General features: G+C 39.4%; 1 protein-coding gene across 1 annotated transcript in view; it reads right to left on the bottom strand.

Moving 5' to 3' along the window:
• Nucleotides 1–13,843, bottom strand: part of CC2D2A (coiled-coil and C2 domain containing 2A) — a 432,763-nt gene that overhangs the window by 196,786 nt on the left and 222,134 nt on the right. Inside the window, exons 15-16 of the mRNA XM_086964074.1 lie at nucleotides 9,732–9,964; nucleotides 3,426–3,603 (exon numbers count right to left, since the gene is read on the bottom strand). Of these exons, the coding sequence (XP_086820200.1) occupies nucleotides 3,426–3,603; nucleotides 9,732–9,964 (411 nt within the window). The remainder of the gene's footprint in view (nucleotides 1–3,425; nucleotides 3,604–9,731; nucleotides 9,965–13,843) is intronic.

Raw genomic sequence — 13,843 nt, forward strand, 5'->3', positions numbered from 1 at the left:
TGGCGAGGAAGGTGTCATCTACTATGTGTACGATAGTGATCCCGCTGATGCAATGTGACATGAAGCCAGATGGGTACTCATGAAGGAGTTGGTTAGCACTGATGTGATAGTGAAGTTATGCCTAGACTGCTTTTTCAAATATTCTGGTGATGAAGGCATGGTGAAAGATGGACCAGTAGCTGGCAAAGTCATCTGGGTGTAATGAAGATTCTTTAGGAGTGAGAGGATGTCTGATAGCTCCTGGGAGGACGCCATGTTTGAGGGAGGCATTAGATGTGGTGAGTAGGGGTGAGAGCACTTCCACGGAGAGAGTTTTAATGACAGCTAAGACCTCATCTTTATAGGAAGTGACTTTGGGAGGAGTTGCATTTGTCAATAAAGTCTGTGAGAGACCGGAAATTGAAGGGTGGCTATTGTTGGATTCTACAAGAAGGAGTGGGCCTAAGAGGAGAGGCAGGCTTGGTCTTGTTGAGGTGCTGTCAGGTCTTCATTTTCACTAAAGATGTTGATGGCATTGCACTTATCTCTGGAGTGTGGGATAGGTGGGTTAGGCAGGGCGTTGATTGTCTTAAAACGTTTCCTGAAAATCTGTTGGTGGCTTCATTGATGGTGTTATTGTGGAGCGATCGAACAAATGACTAAAAGCCACATTTTGCAGGCAAATTTGGATGCACATGATCTACGATCATACAGAACAGACTCTGTAGCTATAAAGTGGATGAAAGGTGTGGCTTCTGGCAATAACAAAAGTCTAATGTGCACAGACAATGATGCATGCAGATTTTCCAACATTTGCAAAAAAGCATAATTTGTTATCGACTAATCACCTCACCATACCTCTGCAATTTTTGTTGGCTTTCTGTTGTTTTATTATCACAATGGGTTAGAGCTTATGAGAGGCACACACTCATCATCAGAAAAGTAATAGGTGGAGATGGACACCATTATTGTGGCATAAGCTTTATCGGAGCCTGAGCTGTGGTGGGCCCCTGGGACGTAGGATCCTCTTTTCTTCACTGCGATCTAATCATGAGCTACTCATGGTGAATGACAGCACCTGCTCCTGCCGCCCTCCTTTTCTTTCTTTCTTCACCGATGAGCTAAAGTAAGCTGCTATCAAGCCGAAGGAGGTGGGAGAAGGCTGGAACAAGTATGAGAGTTGGGCAGTGGAATACAGAGGCAAAAGGGACAGGCATGCTGGGGGGAGAGGAGCTGGCGGTCACCGAATGTTCCCTGACTAGGCTTATCACAAGATGTATAGTCCATGCAGTGTGCTAATGCTTGTTACAAAATTGGACTGTTGAAAACTGTACCGACGGCAAAGGAGTGGCAGTGGGTGAACAGTGGCTGGTATCAGCCTCCTGCACCAAAGCTGGAATATTATTTCTCTCTTTATGGTCCTCTCTGCCTCATTTATTATATTCTACTCGGGTTATCCTTGTCATTAAAAGTCCTCATGCCCATTATAACTTTTAGTGTAATAAATTCTGTAAGAAGGAAAAAGCAGAACACTGGAGTTTACACTGATGGACTCTGGCCAGATTCATCTATAAAATATAAGTGTCTTTATGTTTTATTGCACGTGGTTCACATTGGTCATTCACCATTTCGAAAACATGCAAATTGGCTTCAATTAAAAAATGACTTTTAGTAGTGAAATAAAATGATCAAATCAGACTGAAGCAGTAAAACCGATTAATCATGATATACAACATTAGTAAACTACAATTAGAAGCAAGTGGCTGTGTCTAATACACAGTGGTACAAAAGGGGGTGGTGATGGATGGAGCATCTGAACCAATCAAACACTCACACCCAGTCAACAGATTTGGGTTTAAACCATCACCGTTCTTTAGCCCAGTCTGCCACCCCAGTTCAGACATGGCCATATGCGAATCAGTCGACCCTGTGCCTCATGGGAACAGTCCTGCCCGAACTGCCAAGCCATTCCTTCCCTGGACCAGAAACAAGCTTCCGAGGACCGGTTTCTGGCATTTCAGCCGTCTTCAGCCTGGCTTGCTTGAATCCAGTTGCAAAGTGAGCAAGGGACTCACGTCTGATCATACCCTGCCAACTTATGGCGAACAAAGTGGTACAAAAGGGGGTGGTGATGGACAGAGCATCTGAACCAATCAAACACTCACACCCAGTCAACAGATCTGGGTTTAATCCATCACCGTTCTTTAGCCCACTCTGCCACCCAAGTTCAGACATGGCCATATGCAAATCAGTCTGACCCTGTGCCTCATGGGAATAGTCCAGCCCGAACTGCCAAGCCATGCCTTCCCTGGCTGTTCTTTAGCCCACTCTGCCACCCCAGTTCAGACATGGCCATATGCAAATCAGTCTGACCCTGTGCCTCATGGGAACAGTCCAGCCCGAACTGCCATGCCATGCCTTCCCCGCGGTGGCTGAGTGAGCTAAAGAATGGTGATGGATTAAACCCAGATCAGTTGACTTGGGGCGAGTGTTTGATTTGCTCAAATGCTCCGTCCATCATCCCGTTTTGTGTCGCTTTGTTCGTCCTAAGTTGGCAGGGTATGCGCAGACGTGAGTCCCTTGCTCACTTGGCCACTGGATTCAAGATAGCCTGGCTGATGAGGATTATGAATCCGAAACCGGTCCCAGGATGCTTGTCTCCGGTCCAGGGAAGATATGGCTTGGCAGTTCGGGCTGGACTGTTCCCATGAGGCACAGGGTCAGACTGATTTGCATATGGCCATGTCTGAACTGGGGTGGCTGAGTGAGCTAAAGAATGGTGATGGATTAAACCCAGATCAGTTGACTGGGGGTGAGTGTTTGATTTGCTCATACGCTCCGTCCATCATCCCCTTTTGTATCGCTTTGTTCACCCTAAGTTGGCAGGGTATGCTCAGACGTGAGTCCCTTGCTCACTTGGCCACTGGATTCAAGATAGCCTGGCTGATGAGGATTATGAATCCGAAACCGGTCCCAGGATGCTTGTTTCCGGTCCAGGGAAGACAAGGCTTGGCAGTTTGGGCTGGACTGTTCCCATGAGGCACAGGGTCAGACTGATTTGCATATGGCCATGTCTGAACTGGGGTGGCTGAGTGAGCTAAAGAATGGTGATGGATTAAACCCAGATCAGTTGACTGAGGGTGAGTGTTTGATTTGCTCAAACGCTCCATCCATCATCCCCTTTTGTATCACTGTGTCTAATACACAGCAGACTCGATTAGCTTAAGGAAGTGTGTAAAATAAAGCTAATTAAAGTAAATTTATGTGAGCTGAAAACACAAATTTCTGTGGACACAGCATTATGATACACCTGCCACTAGTCCAGGTGCTAAATATTGTTGTCACATACTTTATAGGTGTTCTACAGGATGTTTAAGCTTACTGTCATTTTGAATGATACCATACAAGACTCTTTATTGACCACAGAAATGTTTATTACACAGTACCTGAATCTTTATGCTTTCTGGCCAATTGTATATTTGCAAATTGAAGATTTGTCCAAAGTGCACTCGAAAGTCGGAGTTCATACGGCTGCTGATGGTCCTTGACACTTCTTTATTGTTGAAAAGAACCTTCAAAAATATAGATCGCTTTGGTATATCTTCCCGTCTCAGAGCCTCAACTCTAAAAAAAAAAACAAAAAAAACATATAAATCATTATTTAAATAAAAAAATTAAGGCTTTACCACGGCTTCATGTAAAAAAATATAAAACATGAATTTCGGCCCCGATTCAGAGTTTTTCACAACCAATGTGTTTTTTATTACATCAGATATATAAAGATACCCTGGGGTGCGATAAATAACACCAATTATAAGATCTGGAGAATAACATGAAAACACAAAAATCCACTTTTCCCCTTTTAAATTCCGTGTGATCTGCCGAAATTCAACAGAGGGTGGGCTATTTAAAGCACCCAGTAATTATAGGCTGCAGTAAATAACACCCAAATCGTAATTCTGGATTGTTTGCAAACAGGGTTTATGCAGGAGTCGTAATGCACTGACCCAATCATAGCCTGGGCCTAAATGATCAAACAGGTCTGAATTGTATATGATTTGCTCACCCTGATGAAATGGAAGTGTCTAGGACATGATATGTTTTTGGGTCTCGTTTTCTGTACAACAATCAAGCCTATCAAGCAGTGTTAGCAATACAATGTACAAACAGCAATTGTACTTGGTTCTGTTTTATTTGTGCGTGCAGTGTTGGGTTATATGAATGAACAGTGTTCTTCTTTACGTCAGAACAAGAAGTTGGCAGTAATCTTTAACATTTAATAAGGATCATCCTCACACACAGCCAGCTTGTTTTTGAGTCTAAGATTTTGGACCTAGTCCTCCATGACCAGACTGTGTACTGAACAAGGTTTAGTTCAATTGAGATCTGAAGTGGCGTGGGTAGACCCCTGGTATTAATTGTGATACTGCAGTACCTCCAACATACACATTCATGTCTCCTGCCAGTGTGCTTTTAATTGCCAAAGAATGACAGTCTAGGTAAAAAAACCAAGTAAAAACTAATTACAGTATTTAGGTATTTACAAAACACATCACAGAGCGGTCCTCCTGCATGTTTTCAGAATTACAGCTAACAGCATATAGGCAAGGAGTGTTGAGGTTCCTCAGTTTAAATGAAGAAGGTCAGCATATTTAACACGCAGTGGCAAAGACAACGGGTCTGGCATTGGCGCTCAGCCTATTGGCTTTGTCAGGGCTTGTTTTGTCATGGTTTGTGCAAAACTGATCTGCTGGAAAAGCTGTCAGAACATCATCAATCGAAAAAAAACACATTGACTAAAAGCAAAATAAAAATTTGTCTCAAAAAGCACACATTTCCATAGTAGTCTCTAACCCTTAGTAGAACTACATTTATGTGTGGATGTGTTCCTGTGCAAGGGTACAATGCTGTCACCAGGTGAGCAACTCCCATCGGGCTCAGAGGGCTTCAGAGCCCCATTCCCCCAGTTGTGTGTGTCAGCCCGGGCTGAGACAGCCTCCCGGGCACACACACAGACAGTTTTTGAGCTGCTGTAGCCTGGCTGGTCTGGCGCCCGTCTTATTGCAGCCGCACCGAGCACTTCATAGCTCTTTAAAAGACCATTTACTTGTTAACAAGGGTTTGTTGTTTTTTCACTCCTTCTCAGAGCCCCTGTATCTCCATTCTGCCTATAGCTGGAAATATTAGTCCCCCCCACCGAAATTTGTATTGCCCCCCCCTTCCCCGATAGTTGGCTCTAATTGTGCCTGTGGTTCACTGACAGTGAAGGTAGCCAATGGTTAAAGTGGGCTGACCCATTGTGACATGCTGTAGGGGACGGATGGATAATGTGAATGACACAATAACAGACTAATCCATGAGAAAGACTGAAAGCCTCTAGATGTGTATGGTACTTTTAATTTTAGAAAAATCAAAAGGTCTTGGCTACTGCTGGCCTCTTGGTAGGCATGTCCATACACTTCATGCAATGGGTGCACCGTCCTTTGCTTCCAACTTCGGCTTAGTTCACAAAATATTGTACCCAGATATCAACACAGAAATAAATATACACACAAAATTCTCTAACAACTCTTCTTTCTTAGTCTCTGTTTCACTGTAGTCTGCATATAAAATCTAAAAAGTAACGTTGGCCACCTGTATCAATCCATGACTCTTCCATGTAAGCACAATTTGTCTTCTATCCGCAATGGAATGTCCATAGTCCCCTTTTCATGGTTACAGCCCACTCAATTTTGACAGCTTCAGGTGCTTTTACATTTATGCTCCACAAAAAATCTAATAATAACGATAACAAAATAATTAATTTCCTTGATTGCAAAATTGTATTTTCATTAACACAATAATGCATCTAAGACTGATTGGATTCTTTAGCACAACCTAATGCTATCAGAACCAGACAAGGAAATGCGTCAACAGCGTATATCCAATATAAAAAGTCTCCTGCATCTCTTTTACAATTATCATCTTATTGTAACTCAGAACAGTAGTTTGCAAAAAGTTTAAATTCTCCTGCAGATACTGAAGATTCTAAACCCAGAAAACAATGCTTTCTTGCCTGCCCTCTGAAACAAATATCTAAAGACTTATAATTCTTTTAGGATCCCATTATCCTCTTACTTCACACGTCACTGACTCTTTTCTACACTGGACAAAGTTTGTGTCTAATGTTGGCAGTTTTTTCTAATTTTTGGTTCCATACGTGATCTGGGGCCATGAACTTTACTTGCGGTTCTACAGATTTATACTCATCTGATCCTTCCCCATTAAATTGAGTTGCCTTTTTCTTCCTTGCTTTTTTTTAAACGATTTACTTAATCCTCAAACTCAGATCTGTATAATTCTGAAAAGCTGTTAAGAACAATGTGATAATCACTCATTTTGGGGGCATGGGTGGAATCTTTGACACTTTAGAGGGCACAAAAGAAGTATCCAAGAGACACAAAATAATTTTGTTAATGTATTTCGATAGCACTTACAACCCCAGATGAGGCACTAAAGTGCTTTTTTTCAACACGTAGTACTTTACACTGGAACCCAAAATTAGTAGGTTAGTACAATTTTTTTGTTTTGATTTTCCTTATGCATTAGTTGTGTTAGGATTGTGTTCTTGATTTCTTGTGTGTTTAGTAGAATTTGAGGTAGGGATAGAATGATGGGAGTGGATGTGAAAAGGGAAAGGAGTGAGTTGTTTTTGTACGTTATGGTTGTGTGTGCTTGCTAGTTGGATGGTGTGAACTAAAAGGAGGGACAGAAGGATGTCAGATGGAGTAGGGATGGGAAGGAGGGCAGGTATAATAGCAAAATGTAAATTATATATATATTCACTGAAAAAAAACATAGGTTTCAGGCCTCATATAGTTAGGAATTAGCTTTAAAAAAACCTTTGAAATTCACTCAAAAAAGTTTTAGGGGTGTTATAGTTAGCTGGACATTTCACTCAATCAAAACCATTGAAATTGCTCCTATATAGTTAGTTGTACTAACTATATTTCGCGCGCCCGCAATGCACTGCTGATGATGTCACATATTAGATCATTCATGACATGGTCAGTGACATCACTGATGACATCTCAAATGACATCACTGATGACATCATCCAGTGAATGTGGTTTGCTTCGTTATTTAAATATGCATTATATATATAGCAATTTGCATTGAACAATGAGTGGATATATATAAATAAATATTTGGATGGAGGATTTAGTAGCAGTGTAATTGACTGTTTACTTGACCAATTTATAGTGTCTCACTAAATATAGTGGATAGGGACTAAACTGTGTGAATATCTGTATCACTTTGTCAGTTGTTGTGTAAACTGGTTCTCCAGTTGGTTACTAGCTATGTGAAAGTCTATATTAGTTATTGATTAGATAACTGAGTATTTGTATGGGAGAGTGAAAGTGTGTGTGGTTCGGTGGGGGGGGTGTGACTGTCCAAAGATGTGTGAATAGTTGATTCAGTAGATATATGAAGTTAAAATTACATGTTCTAACAGTTTGGGTGAGTGAATCTCTTTATGGGTGTGGTGATGAGCAAATATATTTCTCAATGGTACATGTCCAACAAACTAGAAAAACAAAAGGCAGTGTATGTGTCAGTTGTTGTATATAAATAAGTATCCATAAGACTCAATGATTGTGTGAGTGACTGTATGGATAACTATATACTTGTAATAATGATTTTATAATTCACTAAGTATGACTTACTATCTAAATGAATAGATGAAGTGGTGTTTGTATAAGTGTGTAGTTAAGTAAGTATGTAAGTATGATCCATTGTTTGCATAAGTGAGTAGGATGACTTCATATGTGAATAGGATGTGTGCTGTTGTGTAATGTCCATATGAGTGTATAAGTATTTTTGATAGTGTTCTATTGTTCATTGACAGCATGTATGAGTGAATCTACAGGTAAGTGATTAGATGTGTGTGTACATGTATGAATCACCGAGTGGGTTTTTAGATACTTGTATTGCTGTGACTATGGATTCAAATATGATACTCTGTATTTTACAAAGAGTGATGAAAGATTTTACTTGTGTATGAAAAGGTGTATGTGATTGTCACGTGGATGATGTCATCAGTGATGTCATTTGAGATGTCATCAGTGATGTCACTGACCATGTCATGAATGATCTAATTTGTGACATCATCAGCAGTGCATTGCGGGTGCGCGAAATATAGTTAGTACAACTAACTATATAGGAGCAATTTTCAATGGTTTTGTATGAGTGAAATGTGCAGCTAACTATAACACCCCTAAAACTTTTTTTGAGTGAATTTCAAAGGTTTTTTTAAAGCTAATTCCTAACTATATAAGGCCTGAAACCTATGGTTTTTCAGTGAATTTCAATGGTTTTTTAAATGCTAATTCCTAACTATATAAGGCCTGAAACCTATGGTTTTTAAGTTAATTTGCAAGATTTTTAAAATGCTAATTCCTAACTATATAAGGCCTGAAACCTATGTTTTTTTCAGTGAATGTGCAAAGTTTTTTAAATGCTAATTCCTAACTATATCAGGCGTGAAAACTATATTTTTTTTCAAAATATTTCAAAGGTTAATTCTATTAGCGAATAACGTTTATATATGTTAATATCCTGACCTGACCCTAGCCCTAGTCCCAGAAGGACCCCCAAGGGCAAAATTATGATTTTATTTTTTTATAAAATCACGGGGTATGCACGTACGTACGCGCGTATGGTACGCGTACGTACGCGTACCCCGCGATTTTTTGAAGGGTTTTCTTGGAGTGGAAGGAGAGGTAGGCATCGCAATCCACTTCTTTGTGTTCGCCCCTTTATATCCTAATTTAGTTGGGCGTAACAATCAATACCATCTGACAAAAAGGAGTAGAAGAAGCAAAGGACACACTAAAAAGATCCGGCCCTAGAGTGTAACTGAACAGCTGGAACCAAAATAGTCAATTTACTCGAGCTGCAACACGAAATTTACCTAAGAATTGTTTTTAATATAAGAAAGCATTGTCCTGAAGAAGGTGACCAACGTTTTCACCGAAACGCCGCGTCGACAGTTTCTTGCTTTTCAAATTATTTTTTAACAAATGTAATGTCATGTTTTAATAAACTGTATGTAAAAAATTGTTTTTTATGGAACACTGATGAACAAACAGATCAGATATTTTTTTACAATAAAATTCTGAATATAAAATGCAAAACCTTTTTAACCTCATTTTTGTCCACTATTGATACATATCTCAAATTGTTTGTAATTAAGAATATCCAAGGGCTGTATCTGAATTGTTTAGACTGATGATAGACTTGTGAATTTGTTATTTTGTGGTGTGGGACTCCAAGAATTGACTATACTCACAGGTTACCATAGAATACGGCTTAACAGAGGGACTGTTTAGTTAGTCTCATCTGTTACTCAAAACCAGGAAAAGGGATTTTCTGATATTTGTTGACCACAAACCCATTACCTCTTTCTTCAAAAAGGGTGTCTCCCAATATATTTTTTTGTTGTAAAATATACCTAAACACATTGCCATATGAATTTTCAGGGAGCACACAATGGAAAGTAGTGAAATGTAGCTAAAACGTATGCTGTAATAGGTGTCAAGAAACAGATCAGGTCTAAGGATAAAATCAATGTCACCTCTGTACACAAATTACTGTATGCAAGATAGATATTACAAATAAGCAGGTAAAATACCTAACAAAAGAACCATTCAGATGAAACAAGGTATCTGGTGATTAGAAGCCTATTGTCTGAGCACTCTTCTACAACTTACCTTGGGCACTGATCATTAGGTGTCACAACTCCAGTCATGCTCATCTCTGGGATTAAAATGGGTTCTCCTGGTTTGCGTCTTATGTTAGCAGCTTTGTCTCGCACTTGCTGCTCTACTTCAAGTCTGTCCACTGGCTCTGGCCGTATGGGCTTTACTAGCTCCTGTACAGGTTCAGCCTCATCTGTTTGTTCCTCCTGGTCTTGAGTTGCCTTTTTCTTCTTCTTCTTTGCTTTCTGTTTACATAGATTCAGTTAATATTAATCACAGTATAGACAACTGATAAGATGTTGTTAAAAACAATGCTGCAACTCATTGGGGGAGGGTGATCATCGGCATGTACACAAGACTATTCAATTTCCCAAGTAAACTCAAACAGTATGTTTATACATAACCAAAACTAGGCAGAAAAGCTCTGCATGTTTATATGTGTATATATATAGGGAAACAGTTGACAAATAATGCAGTTCTTCAAAATTTTGAGGCATATAAAAGCACTTAAGCTTCACAGTTTGATGAAAAGTAAAACACAGAACAGTACACCCAAGACACAGGTACAGAATGCCTTTAGAAGAGTAAAGCTTATTTGTCAAGGAAGCCCATTCGTCAATTTACTTGCTAAATCCCATTACTTCTGCTGAAAAAGTGTGAGAAGGAGTGAGCATCTTAAATCATTGTAACTCATTCTTACATTGGGAATTGTGGTTGGAACATGCTTTCCCACACACAGCACTTAAGACATCCCTATAAAAGTTAACCATGCTTCAATTTAAGGCTTGTGTCCTATTGCATGGTTCTGCTCTAAAAATCCTGCAAAAGATCGGACAAATAACATAGCTTCATGCCTATAAATATAAATATTGAGAGTACAAAAAATATTTGTCAAAATGTGTTTCGTGAACAGGATGATTACCACAGTCTAGGAACCCAATGACCAGTGTGAGACTGAATTTACAGTTTTAAGCCAATGTATTCTGGAAATGGGTTACTAACAAGGAGAACAGTATACATGTACTTGTAGATGATGGGAAACTGAAAGAAGCTTGCACCTTAAGATGACGTGCCACTAAAACACTGTCTCAAACTGCAGCTCAACATGAAAGAAAATCAGGCATAGGTCCAAGGCAATGTCGTAAAAAACTAAACTGGAAAACTTGGAAGACAACAATGCAGTGGCTTAAGTTTCAATCCAATTTCTATACACATGAATAGTTCAATTATGATTTGCTTCTGATGGATTATCAATAGAAGCTATTCAAATAATGTTAAATGACTGCTTAATAAAAAGAAATACTTTACTGATGGAGAGTTTTTAAACTGTCTAAATTGCCAACTGAAATGGATACATGTGGTGTTTGCTTACATCTCTATATGTTGTACGATACATGTTTCAGACTTTAAATAAAAATTAAACTATCTAACTAAGTTATAAGTCTTAAGAACTAGTTCAATTGTATTGAAGATTTTAAAACGTGAGACTGGCATTACTGTGTGCTCAAGATTGTTTAAGTATGTAACCACAGAATCAAAGTGAAAGCAAAAAATGCCACTATGGCCTCTTGACAATTTCAGAAGACAATTTACATAAGTATCTGTACACCCATCTAGAGAGCAAGAGAGTGCTGAAGATGGGGAGGGGAGCCATGAGACATGATTTGTGGTAGTTTGCAAAGAAGCAAGATTTTTGTGAATGGTGTGTAGATGTAGTGTTTTCTGAAGAGGGGAGTCTTCAGTGCTTTTCAGAATTAATAAAGTGTTTGGAAGATCTGGCTTCTGGCGAGGCCCTGTTGACCTAAATTAATTACTTTCTCTACCAGACATGGAGGGTTTTTATATTCTAGTGGCCTTTCATGCCATTCAGTTACCTTACATTTGGATGGGAGCCAACATAATTCAATTAGGGTTGCAGTAAAATGACTGAATGAGACATCCTGCTGACTATACTATGCTTTTCACTGGAAAATGTTTGAGAGAATGCAGAGCAGGGTGTTGCTTCCATTTAGGTGTGAGAGAACTAAGGCTTGGAATGTTGTTCTTAAGTCAGTTGCCAGGAGCTAGGGTTCCACTTTTTCCAGAAGAGAGATTTGGCAACATGCTGTCTTGGTTTTCTTGGCATTTTGTTCTTTTAAAGAGAGGTAGATATCTATAGTGAAGGTAAGTTATTTTGCCTTCAGAGTCAATTAGGGATGAACCCATCTAAGTTCAATTGAAAATACCATGCTTGAATTTTTTATAGTCACTATTACCAATGGAAGAAATATTGTCTTGGTCGGGTTGAGTGTAGGCACTGGGCATCCAATTCTGAATGAAACTAAAGCAATGTTTGAGTCAATGGTTATTCTGAGCATTGCATTGCAGATTTTGAAGCACAGTTTTGTGTTGATGGCGTATTACTCGATCTTGATATGTGCTGGTAAGAAGGATTCCAAAATGCTTCCCATATGGTTTGAGGATAATGGGGGACAGAATGGAGCAATGAGGTGTTCTGCCAGAGATGGATAGTGTCTGGGATCTTGGATAAAAGGGTGGCAGTGATTGAGGTAGGAAATGCACCATTGCAGGACTCTGTCATAGAAGCACATGTGTGCTATAAGAATGTGGATTAATGCATGGTGGTGAACTGTGTCGAACATTGCCAAGATTACAATGGATGAAGAGGCAGGGGACAGAATTGTTGCTGATCAGGTGGGTGCTAGGCAGGTGTTGAGTATCTTAAGAGTAAGGCCTGAAGCCAGATTTGTAGTCATGTAAAAGGTTATCCCTGGTGATGTGATATTGTAATTGAAAGAAGACAGATTTTTTTCTATAATATTAATTAGGAATCCCTACGTAACAAAATAGTAGCATGCTTTACTGGGATAGCAGTCTAGAGCTAAGGGAATCTACCTTCTAATATACACTCCCAAGTGACTACACCTTATTAGATACATGCTCATACTTCTAAACTAAAATGTGCAGTTTGATTTCCTTTCAGGACAAATTGCTTTAGTCCAGATATTCAAGCATGGGATACATGACTCTACCCTTTCAAAACCTGATCACCTATATCACCTGATAAACGCATGTTGCTCAATCACTTTCATGGCTAGATCAAGTGGTATTGAAAGCGTGGCTTTCTTTTGTGAAAAATAGTTCCACAGGTTTTAACCACATGGCTGCTGGGCGTTTTCCCCCTCTGTGCTGGAAAATGCCATTTTAGTGGCACCATGACGAGCTCAGCTCGTCATCAGCACACGACACCCGTGGGTGATGACGAGCTGAGCTCGTCATCAGCATCGAAAGGGTTAAGAAAAACTCAAGTTGAGCTAGGAGCCGAGATTTATCCAGGTTTAAGAAGCAATATTACAGAAAACAACATTTTTGGAAAAACTATGAACTGACATTGTAGTGGAGAGTTCTTGTGAGAAACTAAAAAATACAAGTTTGAGTGAGTTCAGGTGGGCCACACCATATCTCATCAACAGGAGAAATTATTCAAAGATCAATGATTTGTTGACACTCTAAGAATGTCAATGTGCAAGATCAGGACTGTCTGAGTCACCTTAAGACTTTGTGAGTCTATGTAAGACTTAGTCTAAGGCCATTAAACAAATCTGTTTGAGACAAGATTCCAGGTTAAAACCTCATGGGTTTATTGAAAGATATAGTCTTTCTACAGAAAAAACATAGTAATTAGGTAGTCAATTGGGAATTAGCATAAACAAATTACTCAAAGTATAATCTTGTAGGAGGAGTAGCATAAGATTTGGTAACCTGAAGAAAACTCAAGGAAAGTCTAAATACAAATCAGTATCGATAATGACATAGAGTTTGTTCTCGAAGAAAGCCAGACAGAAAGAACTCTGAAAGAACTTGCTCTTCTCCAACATAAAGCAATATTCATGAATTTTCAAGGTACAGAAGCTACATGGATTTCATGATATGATAGGACATAACTGGGTTTATTTATTTATTTATTTGCGTGTTCATATAGCGCTGTGAATAAACTCCCGTAGGAGTATCTCTGCGCTGGTGACAACCGGTAGAGAAACTGAGAAAGGAAGTGATGAAGTTAAAATTGTGCCAATGAAGCTCCTATAATCCAACAAGGGTGCTTAGCTAGAATGAACTAAACA

This window comes from Lissotriton vulgaris, chromosome 3_2, assembly GCF_964263255.1.
Source record: "Lissotriton vulgaris chromosome 3_2, aLisVul1.2, whole genome shotgun sequence".
NCBI lineage: Eukaryota > Metazoa > Chordata > Amphibia > Caudata > Salamandridae > Lissotriton > Lissotriton vulgaris.